The 25,943-nt window shown below is 39.7% G+C and overlaps 1 protein-coding gene across 1 annotated transcript in view; it reads left to right on the plus strand.

The window, feature by feature from the left end:
* The window catches only part of adcy5 (adenylate cyclase 5), a 117,781-nt gene that overhangs the window by 49,564 nt on the left and 42,274 nt on the right, over positions 1–25,943 (plus strand). The window contains exons 2-3 of the mRNA XM_041806900.1: positions 10,718–10,867; positions 10,980–11,101. Coding sequence (XP_041662834.1) covers positions 10,718–10,867; positions 10,980–11,101 — 272 coding nt within the window. The remainder of the gene's footprint in view (positions 1–10,717; positions 10,868–10,979; positions 11,102–25,943) is intronic.

A 25,943-nucleotide genomic window follows, 5' to 3' on the forward strand; every position in this document is an offset into this window, starting at 1 on the left:
CTCTCTTCTTCATCTCCCTCTTTCATTCGTTTTTAACTCTTTTCTCCATTTCGACAACTCCCTCATTTTTCCTTCTGTTCGTCCTCTTCTCTATTTCTGAATCTACCCTGTCCCTCTTTCTACATCTCCCTCTCTTTCTGCATTGCCCTCTTCTCTCTCGCTGTATCTACCTTTTCTCTATTTCTGCATCTCCCTCTCTTTTTGCATCACCCTCACCTCTCTTTCTGCATTACTTTCTTCTGTCTTACTGTAACTCCTTCTTCTCATCCCTTTCTCCCGCTTAACTTTTTTCTGCAATTCCCTCTTTTTCCCATCTCTATCTCCCTCCTTTCTCGTCTTCTGTTTTTCCACCAAATCATCTCTTTCTTAAACAACCTCTTCTCCTTTTACGTCTTCTTTGCTCTAAAAATTCTTTTTGCCTCTTTTTGCTTCATCCTCTTCTATTTTCTGCATCTTTCTCTTCTCTCTTTCTGTATCTCCACTTTCTCTCCGTTTCTCTCTTCTCTCCATTTATGCATCTCATTTTTCTCACTTTCAGCATCTCCCTTTTCTCTCTATATCTCCCTTTTCTTTCTGTCCACATCTGTCTCACATCTTTTTCTGCATCTACATTTACCTCTACTCTTATTCTGCATGCCTTTCTTTCTCTTTCTCTCATCTCCTTCTCATGTCTATCTTCATACCGGTCTTTCCCTTTTTTTCTGCCTCCATCTTATCTCTCTCTATAATTCCCTCTTCTCTTCTGAATCTCACACTCTTCTTTCTTGCATCTCTCTCTTCTCCCCTCTGCATCTTCTCCCTTAATGCTTCTCTGTCTTCTGCATCTCCCTCCTCTGTCTCTCTGCTTCTCCCTTTTGTCTTTTTCTGTGTCTCTGTCATATCTTTTTTCCAAATTTTCGGATATTTCTATTTCCCTTTACAATCCCAACCCAGCATCAGCAAATAACTGTTCATCATGAGTCTGGTTCTATCTAGTAACTTTTACCTCGAAATTGTAGTTTGTCAATTGTCTCCAAGTAAATCACACAACAAATAGCATTGGGTAGACCTCTCCTCCTTTTAAAATGTCTTGAGATAATGTTGGTTATGAACTGAAACTATATAATAAGAATCAAATATTGGAAAAAAGCCAAATAATGGTTGTCTAGGACTTTAGTTTCATCCATGGTATCACACAGGTTTCAGAGTTGTTTTACTTTGACTAGAATCATATCCAAGTTTACAACTCAGCTGTCTCTTATTTATTTATATATTTAAAATGTAAAGATATGTGTTGCCAGTATAGCTTTAAAAACACTAAAACATGATTTCTGGTATTGCCCAGCCTTAGTTTGTAGAAAGAGAGTACTTTGCCGTCACAGGGCAGCAACAACACAACAGTCTAATGATAGAGGTTTTATAGGATTGCCATGGTGATACAAATATATTGAATAGACTGAACAAGACCGCATGCAGCATGATGCTCAGGTTAGTTTCTGCATCAATGCAGCAGCTGACAGCTTTCGAGGTAAACCCTGCAGCAAATAACTGCAGGCCCTCATGTGAGAGACTTTGAGCTTCTTGTACATGCTGCTCTGCAGAATGAGGCTGGCTTTGGGCTGCTCACAGTAATCAGCATGAAGCACATGACCTGCATTTGTCCTTAAACACACAATGAGCCTCAGTGTGCTAACGAAGGGGCTGTACACTTGTAATCAATTTAACAATCTAATTAGGAGAAAAAAGTAAAAATGGGACTTACCAAAGGGCAGAGCACACAGAGGACTGTTTATTTCCGACACTCAAAATAAAGTTTATGGTTTCCCTCAGGCTGTTCCTCCAGAGATTTGTTGCCTTGTGACAGCACTAATTAACATTTCACCATTCAAAAAATAATCTGCAGGAATTGGAATAGGTTTCACTAATTTTTCACAATATTTCTGCAGGGATTGAAGATGAAAAGGTGCACCTGTTATTGATTTTTTGAAGACACATCATGTATTATTTCTAAGCTCCTTGTCGATGAGTTGAATTGCCAGTGTGGTTGCCCACAGAATCAAATCCAAAGTAGGCAATTAACCTTCAGTGTAGATACAGTTGAAAAAGAATCCCAGATTACAATGGTTATATAGGGTTTCTGTTGACACCCTAAACACACCTTTAAACAATTATGAAGTAACAAATTCAGGTCACACTGGAGCCCATCAATGATTGCTATAACAGGGGGCTTTCTGATTGGTTGGTCAGCACACCAATCAGATTGCCAACAAAGTATCTTCACTGTGAGAGTAAAGGCCTTTGCACACTGGGTCCTATTATTTTGTCAGAACTTTTCACATGTTAAAAAATAAAATCAAGCTCATGTTGTTCTGATGACGTTTGCATGCTCACAGAGAAATTTTTGCCTGTCATATTTTCTTTCAGAACAGGCTTAATTTATGTGAAATTTTGCATCAGTTCAAGTCATTTAGATGATTGACTGATAATTCAAATCAGTGCCCGCTGCATCCTCCTCTCTTGCACACACCCGCCGGACCCCTCCTCTCTCTCTCCCTCTCTCACCCACTGAAACCTCCCTTCAAACACAAAAGTTTGCCCATTTATTATGTGGATATCAGCCATGGAAATATAACAGATAGACGGGTGAATGATGGTTCAGTTCAGCGCCTGTTGCTTTATTCTCTCTTGTGCACTCACCCCAGCCCATCCCTTCCCTCTCTCGCACCGAAACCTCACTTCAAACGCTGTATTTTGCCCGTGTATTATGTGGATATCAGCCATGGAAATGTGACAGATAAAGGCATAAGTTGTAACCTACTCACAGGTCATAACAAAGACTGAATTATTATGTTGCTCTCTCTATTTCTCCAATTTAGATAAGCGCTATGACACATGAGCAGGTGCTGTATGAAGCCCTCTTTCAGGATGGATCCAGCGGGATTTTAAAGAAATGACAGAGCCACAGGCTTGCAGTACGAAACAATTTTGCACATTCTACAAATTTTCTCAGTGAAGGCAAATAAAAACGTATTGAGTCCAGTGTGCAAGGTCCGAGTGCGTGTCGTTTTTTCGGATTATGGATCCGAATAAATGCATCTGAAAAGAATGGACCCAGTGTGTAAAGACCTTAAGAAATGTCTTTCTTTATTTGGAAAAAGAATTATTCTGTTTTTAAGGAAAATGTAACAGTCATTTTGTTTTGACAAAGGTGATGCATTGCTACTTGGTGCTCTGCCATTCCAGCTCCTCAGTGCTTATTTGTGTGTGCTCTAATGTTGTACAATTTAAAGTTTGGCATGGTGGCCTGAAATTTAACAAGCTTTCACTTTAAACAAGATTAATCACCCCAGGATAAATCACGTTTAACCCTTTTGAACATTAAGACATTTGCAGGAGTGCATGTACAAAATGACTCACTGAAGTCCAATGATCCTCTGTTAATGGGACAGCATTTGCACTTTTTAGGACTTCAGTTTTGCTGCTTTCTCTGTGCAAGTATCCGAGTGAGGTTACTGGTAAAGATAAGGGGAATCTTGGGACACTGGCTGTTACAGGTTACGTCAGTGCACCCCATGTACAGAGGATGTTATCCTCAAAGTGGGTGGGCTATGTTCAAATCCCTCCTGTGGCTCCTTTAATGCATATCATTCCACACTCTTTCTCATGCAAACTGAATAAATCAGCACTGGATATATTGAATTTTTAACCCTTTTTAAACAGTATGAACTATGCATGAGTGCATGTACACAATGACTCAGTAAAGTTCACTGATCCCTGGTTAATGTACCAGCATTTGCACTTTTAAGACTTTTGTTATTACTGGTTTCTCTGTTCTAGCAACCAAGTTAAGGTTGACAATTAAGATAAGGGATTTTCTTGAGTTACTGGTTGCCAAGTGGTTATACTTGTGGGCCCCATGTACAGAGTACCTTGTACTAGAAATGGGTGTCCCAGGTTCAAATCCAGTCTGTTGCGATTTAATGCACAACATTCCCACTCTCTCTAATTTGCAGAAGTGCATGTACAAAATGACTCGCTGAATTCCAAAGATCCCAATTTCATGTACAGGCATTTGCACTTTATAGGACTTCAGTTTTGTTGCTTTCTCTGTACAAGTTAACCAGTTACAGTTAATAGTTAAGCTTTGGGATTGTCTTGGAGCCCAAGCCAAATGCTTATATTAATAGGCCCCATGTACAGAAGCTGCAGTTTACAACTATCCACTATCTTTTCTGTATAAAAGCCTAGAAAAAGTCTAAGAAAAAGCTGAGACATTTTCTTTGTTGTACTTGTATTATGTCATTTGTATCTAAGGCATCTATTTGCATAAAAACCCTGCTTTTATTTTGAAAGAATATAAAGAAATATTGGTAGATGGAAAGTTACTTTATTTGCTCAACTGCAGAAAAAAACAGCTTGCTATGGATTGAAGAGTAAATAAGAATAGAGAAAGTAGACGCACTTACCAAGGCACAATCTCCTCCGTTGGCTGACATTGCTGATGAAGCTTCAAGGGTCTCTGTCACATGACCGAGGGCGCGTAACCTGATTGGCTGGACATTAGATCAATTGAGACAGGAATGGATTGCTTCTCCCTGGTTTACTCGGTCTCTTTTGATGCTGAAGTTGAATTTTTTTTTTTTTTTTTGCTGTTGAATTTTTTGCTGTTGAATTTTTTGACACTGATTTTTTTTTTTTTTCTGAGATTGAATTTTTTAACACTGAATTTTTTTCAATGCTGAATTTTTTAAAACTGAATTTTTTTTCAATGTTGAATTTTTAAAAACTGAATTTTTTGAGACATTGAATTCTTTTTACACTGAATTTATTTTTGCATTGGATGAAAATTCAGTGGCAAAAAAAAATCAGTGCTCATTTGATGGGTTTTCAAATTCAAAATCCAATTTTGATGCTAAAAACTTCAGTTTTAGAAATTCATATTCAAACTCAGATGGCACTGATTTACTTCCATGATTTTGGCTTGTCCACTGAGCTGTCTGTAAGTTTTTAAAGTGAAATCAGACATTTTAAGTTGCAGTGGTGCACTTAATTTCAGTCAATGTGAGAGCAGAAAAATGCTTCAGTGAGTAATGTCCAGTAGCCGGCATGCTACAGTAGCTGGTGCACCTTAAAGAACAAACTAGCACACAATGCGAGTGTAAAAAATGAATGCGTTAATGTCCCAATCAATGATATTACTGCTGACAGCCCTGTTTTTATGGCAACACCTCCAGAAATAACTTAAAAAAGAAAAAAATACATTTAACATGAAAATTTAAATGATAGAAACAAGCTATAGTGAGGTGGTTATTTACTACAGCTGTCTTTGAAAATGAGCCCACAGTGTTGCACTTGGTTTAAGAAACAGAGATAAAGTGACAGATGTGTTCATGATGGTGGGATCTGTCCTCCTGCTGATGTTTACTTGGTGAGTGTTACTGCAGTGGCCTCCATTAATCAGATGATAACAGAAACAAGGAAACAGAAGTGTAAAATACCTGTGGGAGGAACATCATGCAAACACTGTTACATAAAATCCTATTCTCATCCATACTCTGCTCTGTTTTTGGGCCTTTGTTTCCACTATTATGTGGTCTTTGGGGAACTTTGGGCTGACTTTAAACTGTTTTAACTATTTGTTAGAACAAGTAAAGCATGCTTGAATGTTCTAAAGGGTCATTAGTTGGGCTGATTTTGAATAGTTTGAAAATGAGTCAGCTTGAGAGGAATAAGAGTCAAACAATACACATGAATTAGGGACAGACAATTAAGTTATTTCCCTGATTTAAACACTAGATGACACGTTGAGCTCCAAAGCCTTAAATCAGACTTTTCATGTTCTCCTCTGCAGATATTCACTGCTAGATGTCTGTGTTCTCGCCCCAGGGATCTTCTCAGTGTTTCACTTTCCCGCTGCTGTGAGGAAAAGCCCGTAGCTTTCCAAATAAGGCGGCAGTGAGCTCCGGCAGTATTAATAGACTAAGCCTGCTGCTGGGGAATATTTGTATTGACCTGCTGAAAGACTTTATCTGATGCATGCCGTTTCCATGGCAGCGTGGGGGCGGGATGCTACGCGGCTGCTGCGGTTGGAGCTCCATGTGCAGCTGCAGCCGGCTAATGCCACTGTAGGAAGCAGGAACCCGGCTTTTAAATGTCATATTTGGACAGTTTCGAGCTGGTTTGAAGCACGAGCACGCATTAATTTTATGAGAAATACACAAACCTTTTCACTCATCATTCAGACTGGTACACCGCCAGAGGTTTGTATCAGGCAGCAGTCCTCCCTCTGAGTGAAAAAGTACATCCCTCTCTGCTGATTAAACAGTATGCCTCCAACGCATGCATTAATCTAACAAGCCCCTCAAAGACAATAAAACCTCAGGATATCAGGCCTCGATATCACTGTGGTTCTTTAGCTTTGAGACTCATTATTGTTGTCTTTTCAATTAAAACTGTCCTGCCTGCAGTAAATAGAGATCAGAAGTTTTTGTCTCTTAAAATCTGCCCTTTTCTAGTAAAACATAACACAATCAGACATGCTCACTCTGCATAAATTAGAGATCTGCTTTCTGCTTTTAAAGCCCAAATGCTTGGAAACTGTTCCAGAAAAATTGAAGATGGCATCATTAAAACATAATTACCTCTTAGACAATTCCAGGTTTAGGTCTTATCTCTGTTCGTAACATAAGGTAATAAGAATGACACTTTATTGATCCTCTGCTAGGGGATTATTTGGTCATTACAACATCCACAATAGAGGTAACCTTGCAAGGCTGGATTGGCCAGATCCGGCTGTCATTAGGGAAATGCATCTTGCAAAGCTCCAATTAGACAAGGACTGGTCTGAGAACAGACCTGGTCACTGTAGGCCTGGGTGATATGGCCTAAAAATCATATCACTGTATTTTTCTTGCCTTTGACGATAACGGTATTATATCACGGTATTACAAAATTAAAAAGAGATAATACTTTTTAATCCGAATTTAAGTGTTATTAACCCCCTTCTCCCCTTAAAACAAGCCTTTGATGGCATACTCAATTTATCTCCAAGTATAGGAACACAGAAAACATGTTTTTTTTTTTTAAAGTCTCTCTAGGTTTGCTTCTAACTGCACTCCAAGTTTCGCATTTCATCTCTAACCTGATGAGGTGTGTTAAGCTGCTAATGACTTGAACACGTTTCCTAATGAAGGCATTCACAATAAAAGCGTTTCAGAAAAATAACAGCTGCAGACTTTTATTTTGAAGAGCTTGACTGAAGTATTGTGTTTAGCATTGAGTTAGCTTAGCTTTGGCTGCCGTACTGGAGAATACGACTAGTTTACAGCAGCTTTTCTGACCTCATTTAACATCGCAGCCTTGATCTTTGACTCACTGTGGACTTAGAAAAGAAAACCATAAGTTAAAATAAACTTTTAAACAGTTGTTTATGCTGTTGTAAGAGGAAGAGCTGCAGCGCTGGCCTCTGCGCCCTGCCAAAGCAGCACTTAGCTTGTGTTACAGCCCCAGGCAGGCTGACAGAGACCGCACACTGACTTAGCTGCGGTACAACTGTCAGACTTTGAGAGGTAAAAACACGTGTTTTTGTCTGCTAACTCACACTGAGGCAGATACGATGACGTCATTAACAAGCGTTATCGCGATTGATTGTTAGAGTCCAAATCTCTACCGTAGGCCAAATTTATATCATTTATACCGTCTACCGCATATACCGGGCACCCCTAGGTCACGGTGTCATTTTACAAGAACAAGGGGGTAGATAAGGACGGGGTTTAGTTATACCGGAAACTAGAGTTGGGTGGTAGTGCCTGCTCTACCGATTACCGTGTTTTGTTCAGTGGCTTCCTTTTCAAATCCGAACCACTGCTGGATAACAGATCGAGCAATGCTTACTACTCTACTGGAAGAAGAATCATATATTGCCATGATACCGGCTGGCTGATGGGCTGATATGTAGTCCTTTGCTGTGATTTAAGCCTTCTACATCATATGTTTTGATTGGCCTGAGATGAACATGACTGGACATTTGTCAAATAACTGAGAGGTTTTTTAAAGGTTCTGCCATTCCCAAACACTGTCTATGAACTGTTGCTCGGATGGATGTGAAATATGCCTTGCCATGGATGTGTGAAATGGTCTTCCTGGAGTGCCAGGTTACCACTTCCATGCGTTGAAGACTTTTTAGAGTTAAACTGTAAAGGATTGATATCCAAAGAGTGCTTATAAATGTTTGTGAGTTCTGTACATCTTAGGTCATTTGTTTAATTGATGGTGCTTTAATACTTGGAGAGCTCTGTCAAAGAAAAGAGCCCTATAAGTAACCTAAAATAAATGTCAGCCTCTTATCTGAGGACTGAAATGACCAAAATGCAGACCAGCCAAAATAAAGAGCATCATGGAAAATAAACTCTGACTTTATTTATCCTAAAAGTCAGTATTCTTCTCTGGTTCAGCTCGGGTCGCTTGAACAGTTGGTTAATGTGTCTAAACAGCAGAGAGAGCCAGTAACCTTTTCCTTATTCACCTCCTTCTCTTTGTCTCACACCTCATTTCTTTGTTGTCTTTGGTCATGCTTCACTTCCAGCCCGTCTTCCGGCAGCGGCTCCTCCCTCTGAGCGTGCTCGGTTTCTGCATGGAGACCCGCTGAGGGTTTTTTGACTCGATAAAGACGTGCTGTGTTTGTTCAGTATGTTCCGGCAACAGAGAGGCCCGTGGTGTGAATGAGATTCAGCTGGCTGATTCAGCCCATTAAATGGCTCTATGAAAAGAACGAGCTGCTGGCGAACAGTCCCAGGACGTACTGTATGCCCACCACTGAATGGAAACAATGTCTTTTTAGCTCTGCTGCCTGGGACTCATGACAGCATGCACGCTGTTTGATAGGTGGAAACTTGGACCGCAGCCATGGAACCTGGAGGTTCTGATTTGGTGCAAATTAGAAATTCAAGTTTGAGTTGGGCACACACATGCAAGTGTGCACAAACTGTTTTCCCCACAAATGCAGCCCCTCCCTCCTACCCCTGTCTCCTCAGTGGCCCTGGCTTCACTAGCTTATGTTATGGTTTATGCACACAAGACAGATGATTGCTCAGTAAAGGGAGGGGTTCCTCAGGAGTTTTTACAGATCAATCAAACCGTCTCTTATCTGGATTTAGATTGTTGTCCAACTGTATTTAACTAACTTTTGACTTGCTTCTTGATTTTTAGGACTGTCACAATGCCAACATTTTTGCTATTATTCTATAACCTAAAATGATATTTCCCCTTGCATGGGCAGCATGGGCGTATATGGATACAGGACTGATTTAAGCAAAGCCTCGAGGCAGATAATTTGCCTTGAGGAATTTTTTGAATGGAATCACTTGGATAATTTGAGGAATCATTTCAGCTGTACTTCATAGGTCAAAATGTATCCATGACTCCATGACTGGCATCATGGAGTTTCCGATTTTAGAGATCAACTGGAATGCACCATAAGACAAGACCAGTTCCCTCTGTTCACATCAGCCACAACATAACATCATACTGTCTGCAATGCATCACTTTTGCTGATTTGGCAATGACTCATAGTGTCATTACCATCCAATGTATATAATAATCTTTTACTACAAGCTATCTAAGAATGAAATTATGGTACTGATGGAGACCAGTGGTTCCAACTGGGGGGGTGCCTTGAGAAAAAGGCAGTTAAAAAATAATATTTCTAATTGTGTATTTTAACCAATTTTTATGGAAATATCTGCATAAATATTAGTTAGATTTAAAATAAAAGCATGATCATTTGATGAGATTTATGTTGAATTGAAAGTAATGTTTAAAAAAAATCCATAAAAAGTAAGTCTGCACACAGGCATGCCCCGTTTTGGCTGGACCCCTGACAAACCCAGAGAATGGGTCCTCGCTGGTTGGGATTCATCGATGATGTTAATGAATGAGTGTTTTATGTTGCCTCATTTTGGAACTGAAAAGTGTGTCAAACTATTACATTTACTATTATTAAATGTATTTATTTTATTTATTTATTTATCTGTTTACTTATCAGGGACAATACATAAGCATTGCTGCATTTAATTACAGTGCAACCGATGCAATGTATAAAAGACATCTAGCCATGGCCAATTTGCAGTCACTTTTTAACCTTTCCCATCCAATTTTGCCACCTTTCAACATTTTTGCACAACTTTTGCCCATTTGAGCCTCTTTTTACCCATTTTTGCCACTTGACACCAATTTTGCCACATTTGAAACATTTTCCTCCCTTTTTCCTATAAATTTGTGCCACTTTTGACTAATTTTTACTACTGTATCCTATTTGTGCCACTTTATAATCCCATTCCATCACCTTCCTGTGCATGTCTTCCACTTTTAAGCCATTTTTGTCACTTCTAAGCTTTTAAATTCTGCCTGTTTTTACCACTTACCACACAAAAAAATGCATCAAACAGAGACATGATTTGCTGTCATAGTAAGTCAAATGCAAATACAGATATTTTCCACCCTCTATTTTTTTCAGTTAGAATTTTTTTTGCCACAAGTGAAGCTGCTCCCTGCTCAGAGAGATTACAGATGTCATGCCCCTGTGTATTGACTTCTCTTTTGAAGCCAAGGGCAGTATTTCACTACTACTAAAGAAATAACCTTAAACTTAGGATTGCACTGTGTATAAAACAGTGTAAGTCTAAACCTCTGATGCACATGCATTCCCTCTCTTTACATTTTTATTCTGTTTCTCCCACAGATAGTGTCCAACGTTCTGATCTTCTCCTGTACAAACATTGTGGGCGTGTGCACCCATTACCCCGCTGAGGGCTCCCAGAGGCAGGCCTTCCAGGAGACCAGGGAATGCATCCAAGCTCGCCTCCACTCTCAGAGGGAGAATCAGCAGCAGGTGAGAGCCAGCATGACTTTATGGTTAGTCTCTCCTCAGACAGCCATAGACTCCACCTCTCACTGTGTAAACCCGGCTCTTAAACTTCCTCTCCCATCATGCCTCTCTGCAGGAGCGTCTCCTGCTCTCAGTGCTTCCCCGCCATGTTGCCATGGAGATGAAGGCTGACATAAATGCAAAGCAGGAAGACATGATGTTTCACAAGATCTACATCCAGAAGCACGACAATGTCAGGTAATGACAGTGTTTGTCCCCATCTCTTAGGCACCCCCCAATCCTTCCTTCTTAACAAGCAGACAGCACAGGTGCAACAATGAGGAGAACAGACTGAAGCTGCTATAAATAACACTTTTAGGCTCCTTTAATCTTTTAAAGCTCTGCTTTATCCAAAGAACTGTAGATATACATGAATCCATTTAAAAAAAACACTGCTCTTTTTAGGTACACCTAGACCACAGAAAATTCAAATTTTGTATAAAATCTTTTTGTTTAGGGTGTCGTTGGCAAGTTTGGCCACAAGAGAAGAATGAATGAACTGAAACAAAACCTTCATAGTTGTCATGAGCTTTTGGTAGAAATTAAAGTTGCAGATACAAGTGTTCAAAATTCCTCTAAAGGAAAGGATGGCTGGGCTCAGTTGAAGAGATAGGGTGAGGGAGCAGCTGCTCCTACGCATTGAAAGGAGTTAGTTGGTGTGGCTCTATCTGATCAGGATGCCTGATATTGGTTGGTAGATGCAGAAATCACAAGAGGAATTGTATTGTACAACCCAACTGGCCTTGGTGTGCCTCCCAGTCCCACAGGAGGAGCCTGCTGCTACAGCAACTGGACGATGGATGGATGGATGGATGGATGGATGGATGGATAAATGAAAGGATGATCTATTGGGTTGATGATAGATAGATATATGGATGGATGATTGACAAATGGATGGATTGGTGGATAAATGGATGGATGGATGGATGGAAGGACTTGCCAAATCAACAACAAACCTTTATATTTCATGCTTGTCAGTGCTGGATAGTGCTTAGAAAATAGATTGGTTTAAGAGACACTATGTCTCTTAGCATCTGTTTTAGCTGCAACACTACAGATGTGTCACGGATTAAAAAATCCATGGGCTGTAACCAAAAACGGTTTCCAATTCAAAGTATAGAAATGTGCTACACAGCATAGCCCCCAGAATGACACTATACTTGTGGGATAGGGGTGCCATATGTGGATTATCCAATCCTGCCTCATTTCAGAGGGTTTTTTTGTGTGTTTTTCTGCTCTTCTGGCTGTATAAAGATGCTCAAATAACACCATGTACTTTTTTAAATGTTTCACCCAATCTTCCAAAACCAGAGCAGATGAGTTGAATGTGTTAAGCCCTATTGCTGATGAAGTAGTGCATTCAGTGTGGGATAATACCAGCATACACAGCTGCAGAAAAAATGTTTAAATGCCGGTGTAGGAAACTTGGAATTAAATGTGGATGTCTTTCTCTTGTACTTTCATAGTGAGTAAAGTTGCATTGAAATATTTACCTCTGCCACGGAGGTTATGTGATCAGCAGGAATTTTTTTAAAGGATTCTGTACTATTGGGAGATAGGGCTAATGGTGGAGGTCTGCGCTCTCCAAGTGCTTTTCTAGTTTTTATTACAATGGTCAGCAAATATACTTGGGTAGCTGTAAATACTGTACCGTTGTTAATGCATGTGCACAAGCAAGGGTATGCTTCTGGGACATGTTCAAAGTCACTTGATGCACTGACTTGCTCAGTAGAGAAATCCAGGATTATTAGATGGCTGTATCTGACCAAAACAACCTAAAAATATGTCAGCGTCAGTATAGTTGCAGTCATGTACTCTTTGCTCTCCACTGTGCTGACTCAGAGACTGTGCTTTTTCTAGTCAGAGCTACATGTGTCGTATATCAACATGATGTACGTATACACGAGAGGTAACTGTGCTTAAACTGGATTAAGGCATTGTGCCAGCAGGGGTGTGAGGAAGGGGGACAATCATACTACAGCATAGAATGGGTTATCAACGGTGAGTTTTTTAGAGAAAAAAAATGCAACCCAATGGGTCTTACAGGCTGGAAAGAAGCCTAAAGGTCTGATTTGAACCAGACTTGCCTATGTATGAGCTGCAACCTAACCGTGAGGCTATCTGCACCCAAGCTATAAGCCTTTACTGTGTTTACTTCAGAGTTAAGGATGAAAATAATGTTCTCTTCTATGTAAATTTAAAATCATAGAAGTTGCCAGTGATCCTGCTTTTTGCCTTGTGCCCCCTGGTTAAGCTTTTGGTTTCAAATTTAAGCCATTTGTCACATGATCATTAATCTGACAAATCACTGGTTTTAATAAAAGGAAATGTATTGAATTGAATAGTTTTTAGTGCAATATAGGCAATAAATAAATACTGAGTTCATACAGCGATAGCCCTCCAGTGGTTAATGTATAAAACTACTAAATTAAAACTGATTTTTTTTTTTTTTTTAATTCTACAATACTGAAAGTGTTTGTGGATTTTTGGCCATTGGGGCTTAAGAAGAAGCAGACCTTTCTACCAAACTTACAAATAAAAAGAGGCTTTTTGCTAAAAAGCAGGTATCAAAGTGAAACACAAAGCAGGATGGCAGCATGTTTACTATATATCCAGCTCTCAGTTTCAACATCAGGAGGAGGTGGAGGTGATGGAGATGACACCTGGTGGAGGAGGTGATGGGAAGTAACACCTCTTCTTCAGCTCTTCTTTCGGTGTACCAGCTGATTGCTCTGTAAGCAGCAGTGGTTTAAAAACTGAACATGTGATTGAAATACTGTCTGAAGTGTAAAACTGGAACATCATATAGACAATTTCAATACTTTAGATGGGGATGAATGGGTTAAGGTCAAATTCTTACTGCAGACATAACCCTGTTTTTGCTTTGTTGCTTTTTGTGCTTAAAATACTTTGGAATTACATTCTGGTTAGGGCTAAGTGCTAATCAGAAGTGTTAAACCACCAATTAGTGCTATCATGCAGTTCACTGATATTTTTAGCTCTTTAAACTCCTCAGTGTTTCGTGATAGTCAATGCAAAACCTGCATATTGCTTGAACACTTTTATGGCAGTTGTTTTGAATTAGAGATGTAAACCAAGCAGCGCTAGTGTTGGGCCATAAAGTGGTGCCTGTTTACCTTTCAGGCTACAAAGAAAAAAAACAGTGTGCTAAAGCAAAATATGCAAAACGGGTGGCCTAGCAGTTAGGCCATGCCACATGTACGGAGGCTGTGGTTCTCACAGTAGACAAGGCAGGTTCAGGTCTGAACTTCAGCACCTTTACTGCATGTTTTTTTCCACTCATCTCTGACTTCTGCTCCTTCTACTGTCCTCTCTAATGATGGAGTTATGAAAGTGAAAGCTATTACTGAACAGTAAAACTTGATGCAAAATATTTCACATTGTGCAGCAATCAGTAGGCTCTGTTTGAGAGAGCTGATACACATTATTTGTCTATCTCAGAGAAAAGAAACTTATTTTGTGAATTATAGCATGTGTATTCCTCATTAACAATGCAGCTGGTCCCTCTTGGCCTCTAGTGTTACTATATGCTTTAAAGTTTCACCTTTTCATTGAAATTTCTCACAATAGTCGACATTTACCTTTAGTCAAACCTTTAATTTCTGTGGTTACTCTGACTGCCAAAGGTAGTTTTTATGTTGGTTGGACTCAAAACTAGTCCTGAGGACAGTTGGTCTTTCTCAAAGTCCAGGATCCGTCCTTTGTAGGAAGGAGCCCTCTGAGTCGAGTCCTATGGAGAAGAGGCAAGAGTCCCTGAAAATGTTAAACACACATTTGAAGCAGGCTAGCTATTGATTATGTCACCAACATGGCCACTTTAACCCGTCCACCTTTTCTGTGATGACATAAAATTGTGATAACATATTTACGCTGGTAAAGGGAAGATACTTACATTTGAAAGTGTAATAAGCAGTCTAGGACCCGCTTCCTCCTGATATTGTGTTATTTTTTTGAAGAGATGGAAAATGGTGCACATTTGATTGTGGGTAATTATAAAGGATACTTATGCGCATCCTCGAAAATTCTCTGTTCAATGGTATCACTCCTCCTCATATTTTTAATCCACCCTTTATAGCCGTTAGCATCTGTAACAAACACTGGGTTAAAAAGTGCAGTTCAGTGATTGGTTGAATTAAGACAAAAAATCCAGATGATACACAATGGTTAAAAAAAAAGCTGAGAGCTCTAAAGTTTAATTTTGACAGCTTTTTTAAACCTTAGTCTTGGTCTTTAGTCTGCAGCATCACTGCAGCCTGAAGAAGCTGGACGAACTTTTAAAGAAGGCCAGCTGTGTCCTGGGATTCCCTCTGGAACCTGTGGAAGAGGTGGAGGAGAGGAGGATGACAGCCAGGCTGTCCTCCTGATGGACAATGACTCCCACCCCCTCCATTAGTGATAGGATGATCCACCCGAAGTGTGTGAAGGAGTGGTATCACAGGTTTTTCCACCACACCCAATCTGTAAATATCCAACCTGTACATAACTGTTTGTAAATACTATTTATAATTTGTAAGTTGAGGTTTTTATATTCCATATTTTTGTATTTTTGTGTTTATTAGTGCTCTTGTAACACTACTTTTATTTGTCCTCTATTTCTATTGTGTTTCTGTCGCCAGTGGCCTGCTTTGTCTGAGATACTTTTTGCTGCTGTAAATTGGAAATTCCCCTTGTGGGACTAATAAAGGAATATTTTATCTTAACTTAAATGAATTTTAGTTTTAGTCACATTTTAGTCATTTCTACCCTTTATAGTTTTAGTCTAGTTTCAGTCAACGAAAACTCAAAATCATTTTGGTCTAGTTTTAGTCCATAAAAAGTCCTCACATTTTAATCTTCACTTTAAGTCCAAGCAGGGCTTGACATTTACACCCGTCAATTAGCCAAATGCAGGTAGATTTGAGCTGTGGCAGGTAACAGAGTGGCTCTAACTAGCTACAGTGGCGGGTTGAATTTATCAGTGTGACATGCTTCACTCAGAAAGTACTAGTCTGTTAGCCTTATGATTTAGGCTTGTTACAGACAGGCTGTTCGACACATATATAAGGCTCAAATTTTACCCAAAATAACTGAAAAGTGGCTGGTCTCTTCGTTTGTTTGTGCGTTTTTACACAGCACCCAGGGCTTGCTGTATGACATACATAGATGTGACACTCACAAACATATGCTGACACACGCGCATTGACATGTTGGTGATGTAGACTGAAGGCTTCTATCCATTTAGGGAAAATGTTTTAGAATAATAGAGGATAAACACAGACCTGAACTTTCTCCTTCTCCTCTCTGTCTATGGAGGATCAGCGTGTCAGCACTGTTTGTGTGCGCACTCCAGCTGTGTGTCTGTTGCTCGTGCGAGCCAGGGTGTGCAGTGTGTCTGAATATTGATTAATAGTCCCTCTATATTATTTCTTTGATGAGGGTGACTTAAATGATCAAACCTCTGCAAATGTGTGCATTGTTTAAATGTCATTAAACCTTTTAAACGTTTGCATATTCAGGATATAATTATTGATTTGCCGTATATCAATAATTAACGGATATTAAAGACGAGAAATTCTGAAACTTTAAATAAGTTCACTGAGGCAGTGAGAAACAGGCGCAGTAGGATAAAAGTCTGTAACTGATCACTCAGGAATCAAAGAGAATTCAACTAAACAGTGTTTTTTTTCTGGCTTCTGATATTAAACAAAAGACAGTACAGTTGTTTAATATTTTCCAAATGTGAGATTCATGCACCAAATGTAAGTCATCTATTATTTCAAAGGATAATTTAATCAATTTTAGACACACAAATAAAGACATATCCACCATAAAGTTTAAAGGAGAATAGAGCGGAGAGGTGAAGTTTGACACCCATCATTCTCTGGTGGAGGTCAAAGTGAAAATTACAGATGTTTGTAATCTGCTGTAGTGTTTTTCCTCATAAACAGTGTATTAACAGGCAGTATTTTAATATTAGCATAAACTTCATATCCACTAAAGAAAATAAAAATCTAGGAGTCTTGACTCTAACAGTGAAGTATGACACATACAGTATCTCTGTAGGGTGCTGTTTAATATGCACCCTACAGAGATACTAATAATAACTAAACTTTCTTTTTGTCAATTTTTAGTTATCAAATATCTTTTTTGGCAATTCTTAGTCTAGTCTTTCTCATTGAAAAAAGGCTGTTGATGAATTTTTTTAGTCATAGTTTTAGTTGACAGGATCAAGACTGCTGTGCACATCCTTAAAAATGAATGCAGCTCAAATGCAGGATGCCATATGCACATGACTGGTAGAGGCTTCAAAAGCCTCTTTCTTGAACCAAATTGCTCATGTCCCTCATGTGTTGTTCAAAACCTTTTAAAGCCTATGGTTTTGTATCAAAATAGCCTCTGCAAGCACAAATACCACTGTATGGGCACAGGCCCCAAACTGTTCAACCAAACCTCGTGCTCCCTGAGATTAACCATCATTTGATAATGTGGTTGAAAGTTGGCTGGATTGTAGAACCTTTGTCTGTTTAAAGACAGTCTACCATCAGAATTGCCTCCATGTCTGACTACTTATCAACCATTTTGACGTCTTTCTTGTTGTCGCAATGACTATCTTTGGTGTGACTGCTATTGTCACTTGCACGAAGGTGAGTTGTAGCATGTCCTCTAATAAAAAAGATAATTTCTTCTTAAAATAGATCAAATTTTACTCTGAAAACCCACAGGATATGTGAGGTGGTTAGGTCTGGCACCTCCTTGTGGCTTGCTTTGACTCTATGTCTTCAAACTGAATGTGCCCTAGTGTGCATCAGAGCGTGCAGACAGAGTTTCATTGCCTGTAGCTGTCATAGTCAGGCGGGGGCCCAAACCTGGATACAGACCAGCTGCTATTGAAGCCTTTTATCGCTTTGATGTTCCCTTTTGAATCCTCAGGGGTTAGAGCATCAGGTCACCTACCCACAGCTCCTCTACACAAAGGTCTTTTTCATTCCTATTAACGAGAATGTAATCAATGATCATGTTTCATTTGTTACCTAAGTTTAAGAGTTCACTGAAGAGGTGCTGTTGTCTTCTTTGAGAGCAGGCAGGGCTGGAAAATAGAGACCTCTCCGGAGCATGTGACAGAAGTTTATAAAACCAAATGAGCACGCGCACATGGAAGTTTAGCCATCATAACAATGTCAACTGTAGTCTGCAATTATGAAATACATACTAAAAAGGTCATTATTTTATAACCACTGCCTCTTGAAGAGAGGATTTAAAATTCAAGGGACAAAAGCAGTAAAAATGAATGTGTATTGATGGCTTGTCACTGTCAAGTGTACTGCAGGTTTTTGTATGACTCACTGGGGAGTACGAGGCACATTAGCAGCATCCGCTAAGCTTGGCTGAACTCTGTCTGTGGTCATGAGTGTGTGGTTAATGGGTAGCTAACCAGGTGTGACCGGGGCTGTCGGGGAGCGGGCAGTGGCTTGTGGTAATTGGGGCTCTGCTGAGAGGCCGAGTAACAACAGGAAGAGAAGTGACAGCTCCTACTGCTGCAGCGAGAGAGGCAGAGGGAGGGAGAGATGTGCAAAGATAGTTTTTCTCAGTTTGGAGCTTGTTGCTGCAGTACAGAGCTTTGCATATGTGTATCCATCCTCATTAGATTTTTTCTACATTTCCCCCTGTAGTTTAGAAATTCATACTTGGGGATTTTCACTGTTTGATAATCATGCAAATGTTCAAAAGGTTTGATGTGGAACATTTTGAAGGCTACTTATTGTTCTTGATCATGGTCAGTGTAACAATGAATAACACTTAAAGCTTTTTCTCCATGACTTAAACTATTATTTTGTGATGTAGTTTTAGCAACAGTGCATTATCAGATCCAGACAGCATTTCTTTATTGAAAGAGGGGCAAGACACTTTGTTTGGTGGGCACCAAACACTGCACATCACTGTGGTGGCTGCTTCATGCTGTGGGGATGCTTCTCAGCCACCAGTCCTGAAAGGCTTGTAAAGGTAGAGGGTAAAATGAATGCAGCAAATTATAGAAAATTCCTGGAGGACAATCTCATTCAGTCTGTAAGAGAACTATATCTTGGAAGAAGATTTATTTTCCTACACAGAAATGTTTTTTAGAGAAAACAAGGTGAATGTTCTGGAGTGGTCGAGTCAGATCCCAGACCTCAGTCTAGTAGAGAATTTGTGGCTGGAGTTGAAGAGGGTCTGTTCATTCCCATTGCCTTGAGTAGTTTTTGAAAAGAAGAATGGGGTAAAATTGCAGTGCCCAGATGTGCAAATCTGATTGAGACCTATCCACACAGACTCAGTGCTGTGTTCTTTTAATGCACAGTCCTTTTAACTGAGTATGACAGGGACAGGGGTCTGCAAAATCCACTTACAGTCTGCTGGTTTCTCTTTTGTCTTAGGTTGTTTTTGTGTAAAATCAAACTGAGCATCTTTTCTTTCCAGAATTTGAAGTCTGAAGTCCTTAATTTGTGTGACTTTGCTCCTGGTAGTGGCCCAGTAACTAACTTAATCAGCTGTCCTTTTTCCTGAAAGTCTGTTTGTCCTCTGCAGTAATACGATGTCCTGTGGCTTCAGCAATTAGGGCCAGTATTTTTGCTGACTCAGGTATTATGAAAGGCATTTTTTGGGGGGGTTGGATGTTTTGATGCCGTGGGTCGCTCTGCGTGCTCTTGTACAACATTGAGAACATTGTGACTGTGTGTGTTATGTGGGCCCCCTGAAGAGAAAGACGTAGAGAGAACATTACATAAATTAAAGGAACTGACCTCCCCTTTGTTCTCCATGCTCTGACTGAAGAGAGGACAAGAGTTGATGCTGCAGAGGAAACATGCATATGATCTTTGTGTGTGTGATTCTGTTAATTACGAGCTCATGTGTTACACAAGGGTTGACATTACACTGATTCTGTTAGAGACAAACCCGAGCCTGAAAGCCTTATCCTTCATGAAAATAGGACTTAAACATCATGATGTGCCTTTACACTGTGCATTTAATTTAAAATGTGAATTCAACTCTTTGATCTTCAAACAAAGATATATTTAGCAAAAAGGAGTTTGTTTTAGTCCCTTTTTTCACTAGGCTAGAGTAAAAATCAGGACTTGTCCCAGTCCTAAATGGACCAGGAGTTGTTACAGATTTAGGCAGCGGGATGGATGTTTAATTTCTTAGAGTAAATAATCAATTTTGTGCTTCCAATGCAAAGTTGGAGAGCAGCATAGTAGTTTTACCATTAGGCAAAGGTAGGAAATAACCGGGGGCCTTGAGACATTGTCTTTATAGGTGTACATCTAAAATGACATAAAATCGCTGGTAAAACAAACAAACAAAAAAAAAGCCCCAAAAGTGCCCTTTAGGATGCCACTGTAGAAGGTAAATAGTAAATAGTAAATAATAATAATAAGGTGCCTACTAGGTTACCCTGTAAGTGGGAAAAATTTGACAAAGTGCCCTCTTTTGTGCCTTTTAGGAAGAGAAAACTCGTGCCCTTTTCCGGGACCAGCAAGTAAACAGAAGTTGGCAAGATGCCCTCCTTGGCCCCTTTAAGGAAAACAATGATAAAATGCTGTCTATGGTGCCCTGTAAGTGACCAAATTTTGAAAAGATGCCCTCTTTGGTGCCCTGTAGTTGGGTAAAAATTTGACAAGGTATCCTCTTTAGGGTCCAGCAACTGGGCAAAACTTGATAAAGTACTTTCTACTGGGGCCTATAATTAGGCAAAATTTGAAACACGGGCCTTTTCTCTGACCTGTAAGTGAGCAAATTTGAAGAGATGCCCTCTTGTTTGTCCTCCAAGTGAGAAAATTCTGAAATGGGGACTCTTTGGCACATGTGAGTGGGTAGAACTTGACAAAGAGCCCTCTACAGGGCCTTGCAAGTGGGAAAATTTGGCAAGATATCCTCCTCAGCTCCTAAAAATAAAAATATGATGAAATGCCCCATTGGCTGCCCTTTAAGTGGGCAAAAATTGAAAAGATGCCATCTTTGGTGCTCTGTAATTGGGCAAAATTTGACAAAATGCCTCTTCAGGGCCATGCAAGTGGCAAAAATCTCACAAAGTGCTCTGTGGTGTGGCCGGTAATTGGGCAAAATTTAAAAAGGGGCACCTTCTCTGACCTGAAGGTGGGCAAATTTGACTAGATGCCCTCTTGTTTACCCTCCAAGTGAGCAAAAATATAATTGCCATCTTTGGTAGTGTTTTTGGCCCCTATGAAGGCAAAGTATGATAATGTGCCCCCTTGGCTGCCCCTAGCAGAATTTGACAACCCCGTGCCTGGTCATCTACCTTAACAGAAATGCTGCAAAAAATGTTTGTTCAATATGATTGCTCTCAGCTAATTAGGGAAGGGGCACAAACTTGTCTTTACGACTAAGTCTTTAAATGACCACAAAGCTTCCCCGGGTCACTTTATTAGTTTTTCTGATAAAGATAGGATTTGCTCTGCACATCCTGACAAAACATGCAACAGGTGCAGCTGAGAATCTAAATATGAGAAAAGAAGGAGACTGGTACAAAGAGAGGTAGAAACAGGATATGAAAAAGGTTTGTATAAATAATACAAAGGGGTGACAGGTTGACAAAAGAGGGGAAAAAGTCTGAACACAACAACGATTAGGGAACAGAAGGGTCAGTGTGAGATTTTTCTTGGCTGAGGTTAGCGAGCCAGCAGCAGAGCAGGAAGGTTAAACAGCCGAGGGGCAGAGAAATGGCAGCTGTGAGAGTAGGATGACAGGAGATCAGAGGGTCAGTTGGAGCCACCGTGGCAGCTTCTGCTCAGCTGAGAGTGAACCAGAACAGAGTCTGTAGCGGCTTCGATAAAAGTAGAAGGGACTCGCTGTATAGCCTCTTTTCTTTTTGATCTTGTAGGTCATAAAGAAGCAGCAGGGTTAGTATCGGTCGGTTTAAAAACTCCTACATGGGGCTTTCAATTACTTTAATTGGAGTATTTTATAACCTTTAACTCGAGCAGCAAGGTGGCGCAATACCAAGCAGTTGACGTAAAAGCCTTTATCCTGTTTGTTGCAGACACTGCAGGCTGAACTATTTAAATTGGGACTGTTGCAAAAGACACCGTAGTTGATGTGCGGATGATCTAATTTTGTGGTAACAGTTTAACAAATGAAGCTCCATGAATCACTCATTACATAATTACGTCTTTCAGGATTCTGTGATCAAGCTTTCCTCATCTGTTCAGGACTTTTTTTTTCAAATTTTTTTTAATCTTCAAATGGGTCAGTGTCTCCATTTATCCCTCAGTCTGATCATATCTTAAAGGCATTTCTTCTATCACAGATTTTCCAGCGCACTTTTAATTTTGAACTCTTTCATGTGTTATCAGCTGGTAAAACTACTGCCTTAAATCCCTGAGGGTTAAAAGAAAAACATGTGAAACAACGTGAAAGCAAGCTTCATTTTAGCTTTATATATTTAATCAGAATTAAGATCCATGGATCCTCCTGTGGTGTCTCTGAGGTCACCATGTCCTCTGTGATCGCTGCTGTGACTTATGGAAGCAGAAATTAACTGGATTTAATGTTGCATACTTATGAGTGACTCATAACAAAAGTAATGGTTTAATGGTTCTTAAACACCCCAGGTAGCTTTGCCATAGCTGCGTTTAAACATTCTGCTTTTAAAGCTGGACACCCACTGTTGCCTCTGAGGTTACGTCAGGCTGTGGAAAATGGCCTTGTTCTGTTTTACTGAGTCAGCGGGGAATGTCTGATAATCCTTGAGGAAATCTGTGCATTACATATTTTACTATAAATAGATTTTGTCCTATAGAGAAGAGACTGTCAGTCAGGACACAACCAAAATTAACTTGTTATTACAGGACTTCTGTACACTTCGCAGCATTTTTCCCAGGTACACATGATGCTGGTGTTAAACTACACTGTTTCTGCTTAAGTTTAAGAGTTTGTCCAGGACTGTGGCCTTGACCTGAGAAAGAATAAATTACTAAGTCAACCAACTGGTAATTATGGTGCCAACCACCAAGGGATCCCACTTCAACTGTTTAGCTGGCTAAACGTACACATCATGTGTAAGCACCTCACAGCAAGATGGTACCTGATTCAAATCCTGGCCTTTCTGTATTAAGTTTATATTCTCTTTCCATACAGTGCTTATGACAAGTTTTCACCCCCTTGGATGTTTTACCCTGTTATTGATTTTATAAATCAATCATGGTCAATATAATTTGGCTATTTTGACAAACAAAACCCATTTAATGTCAAAGTGAAAACAGATTTCTACATAGTAATGTCAATTATATAAAAATGTGTAATGTAAAATAAGTGACTGCATAAATATTCACCCCCGTCAAGTCAGTATTTAGTAGATGCACTTTTAGCTGCAATCACAGCACTGTGTCTGTGTGGATGGATCTCAATCCGGCTTGCACATCTGGACGCTGCAACTTTACTCCACTCTTCCTTGCAAAACTGTTCAAGCTCTGTTAAGTTGCACTGAGATCGGGCATCAACAGCCCTTTTCAAGCCCATCCAAGAATTCTCTATTGGATTGAGGTCTGAGCTTTGATTCGCTGTTGTCTTTAGACCATTTCTGTGTAGCTTTCACTGTTTGCCCCGGGTCATTGTCTTGCTGGAAAAATACATTTTCTCCTGAGCCATAATTTTCATGCAGACTGAGTTAGATTGTCTTCCAGGAGTTTCCTATATTTTCACCCTCCACCTGTACAAGCCTCTCTGGGCCAGCTGCCAAGAAATGTCCACACAGCATGATGCTGCCACCACTGTGCTTCACAGTGGGGATAGTGTCTTTTTGGTGATGTGCAGTGTTTAGTGTCCGCCGAACATAGTTTCTTCTCTGATGACCAAAAAGCATAATTTTAGTCTCAAAATGCACCGACCTCAGTTTGTGAGGGTGGCCTGATCCAGGCAGGTTTACACATGTGCCATATCCCTTCCATTCCTTGAAGATGGATCTAACTGAACTCTTGGATGTTCAGCGCCTTTTTTGTATCCATCCCCTGACTGATAATTTTCAGTAACCTTTTCTCTGAGTTGCTTTGAGTGTTCTTTTGTCTTCATGGTGTAATGGTAACCAGGACTACTGACTAACTATAACTAACCTGGACCCTAAGACACAGGTGTCTTTATACTACAGTTATTCGAGACACATTCACTGCACTCAGGTGATCCCAATTTCACTTATTGTGAGACTACTAGCACCAATTGGCTGGACTTCTGTTGAATTAGGTCAGTCTCGTTAAAGGGGGTGAATCTTTATGCAATTGCTTATTTCATACTGGCAAGTAATACTCTGAACATCTGCAGTGAAGTAAAATATCTTGGTCATGTAATCACAGATCAGCTGACAGATGACGAAGATATTTATCGTCAGTGTCGCATGTTGTATGTGCAAACTAATGTATTGTCACGTAAATTTGGGTGCTGCACTGATGGAGTGAAACTGACTGTTCAAAGCATTTTGCACACCCCTGTACACTGCACATCTGTGGACGAAGTATAAAAAAGCGAGCCTTCAGAGACTGCAAGTGGCTTATAATGATACGTTGAGAATATTGTTAAAAATGCTTAGAGGGACCAGTGCTATCTATCTCCATCTATCTATCTATCTATCTATCTATCTATCTATCTATCTATCTATCTAGCTATCTAGCTATCTATCTATCTATACATTACATATTTTTATTTAATTGACATTACTTTGTAGAAATATGTTTTCACTTTGACATTATTATTATTATTATTATTATTATTTATTTATTTATTTATTTTTTTAACATCCTGGGGGGGACTACTTTTTATAGGCACTGTTACTGTATGATGCTGTTAGACATATTTATTGTAAACTTTGTTTGATGCTGAAGCACAGCTCAGATAAATTTGTGATTGTGACTGTAATTTGTAAATGGAAATGTTAAGTTTGAGGTCTTGATTGGAATAGAAACGGGATTTGTAGACATGCTCCCTAAAAGACGGTGCAATAAAAGCACCTAATAAACCTCAGTTTAGCCACTCTTGAACAATTCTTCCACCCTCAATCCTCCTTTTCTCCAGTCATCATTTCCCCCTGGCCATATGGACTCGTCTTTGAGCTCCGATGTCTTGGTCAAGTGTCTTTTATCCTCCCCCTGCAACAATTCACAGAAAGCAATCAATTATTCTCAGAAACCTGTACCCCAGACTGGGACTCTTAATCCTCTGCAGTCTTGGACACAAATTGAGCAAATTTAGGCCTCTTGAGACCCGGGTTAATTAGAACATGTTAGTGTTCCTGACATGTGTGCAGCCAGGAGAAAAAAAAAAAGTCTCTGAACCTTAAAAAAAAGTCCTGCCTTAACACTCAGAGAGAATGAGTGTCACACTGCCAGAGTCAAGACTCAAACTTTCTTGCATATATTTGAACATAAACAATGGCACATCCTGCCCACACACTCTGAACAAACACACTGTGTTCCTGGCTGTGTGGCAGCCACCTACCCTGTGAGATTCATGTGAGCCTGTTGGGTCTGAAATCTGTTTATTTATAAATCTCTCGTTTCTTTCCTGGGGCTCTGGCTCAGAGAGCTTCTACATACACATAAAACTATTTCAATATCAGACAGTCACAGGGAATATTCTGCCTTATTATTCCTAATAACTGTTCAGAAATTAGATGATGTACTGTGATTAGTAATTTTTAGCTTTTCAAATATCATATGATTATGAGTTTTAGAATCACAATCAGTTGCTGAAATTTTCTAGTTAATTGCAGTTCAACACATTTTAAATTAAATGTTTTTTGCATTACAAAACAAGATCATTTTGACACAAGGTGAGTCAAGTCTTACCTGTGCTGGAATTTTGGAATTTAAACAAAAGCAAAGACATGTATTCATGACCTTCAGATTTATTAGATAAGTGGTGCATTTCTAACAGCTTTGACTTTCCAGGGAGTGCATATCTAGAATCCCCATATGGATAGATACATTTATGGCATTAACTGAAGAGAATAAAATTAGTTCAAAAGCAATTTATCCATAGTAGCTTGTATAATATGAGG

This window comes from Cheilinus undulatus, linkage group 15, assembly GCF_018320785.1.
Source record: "Cheilinus undulatus linkage group 15, ASM1832078v1, whole genome shotgun sequence".
In the NCBI taxonomy this organism is placed as follows: domain Eukaryota; kingdom Metazoa; phylum Chordata; class Actinopteri; order Labriformes; family Labridae; genus Cheilinus; species Cheilinus undulatus.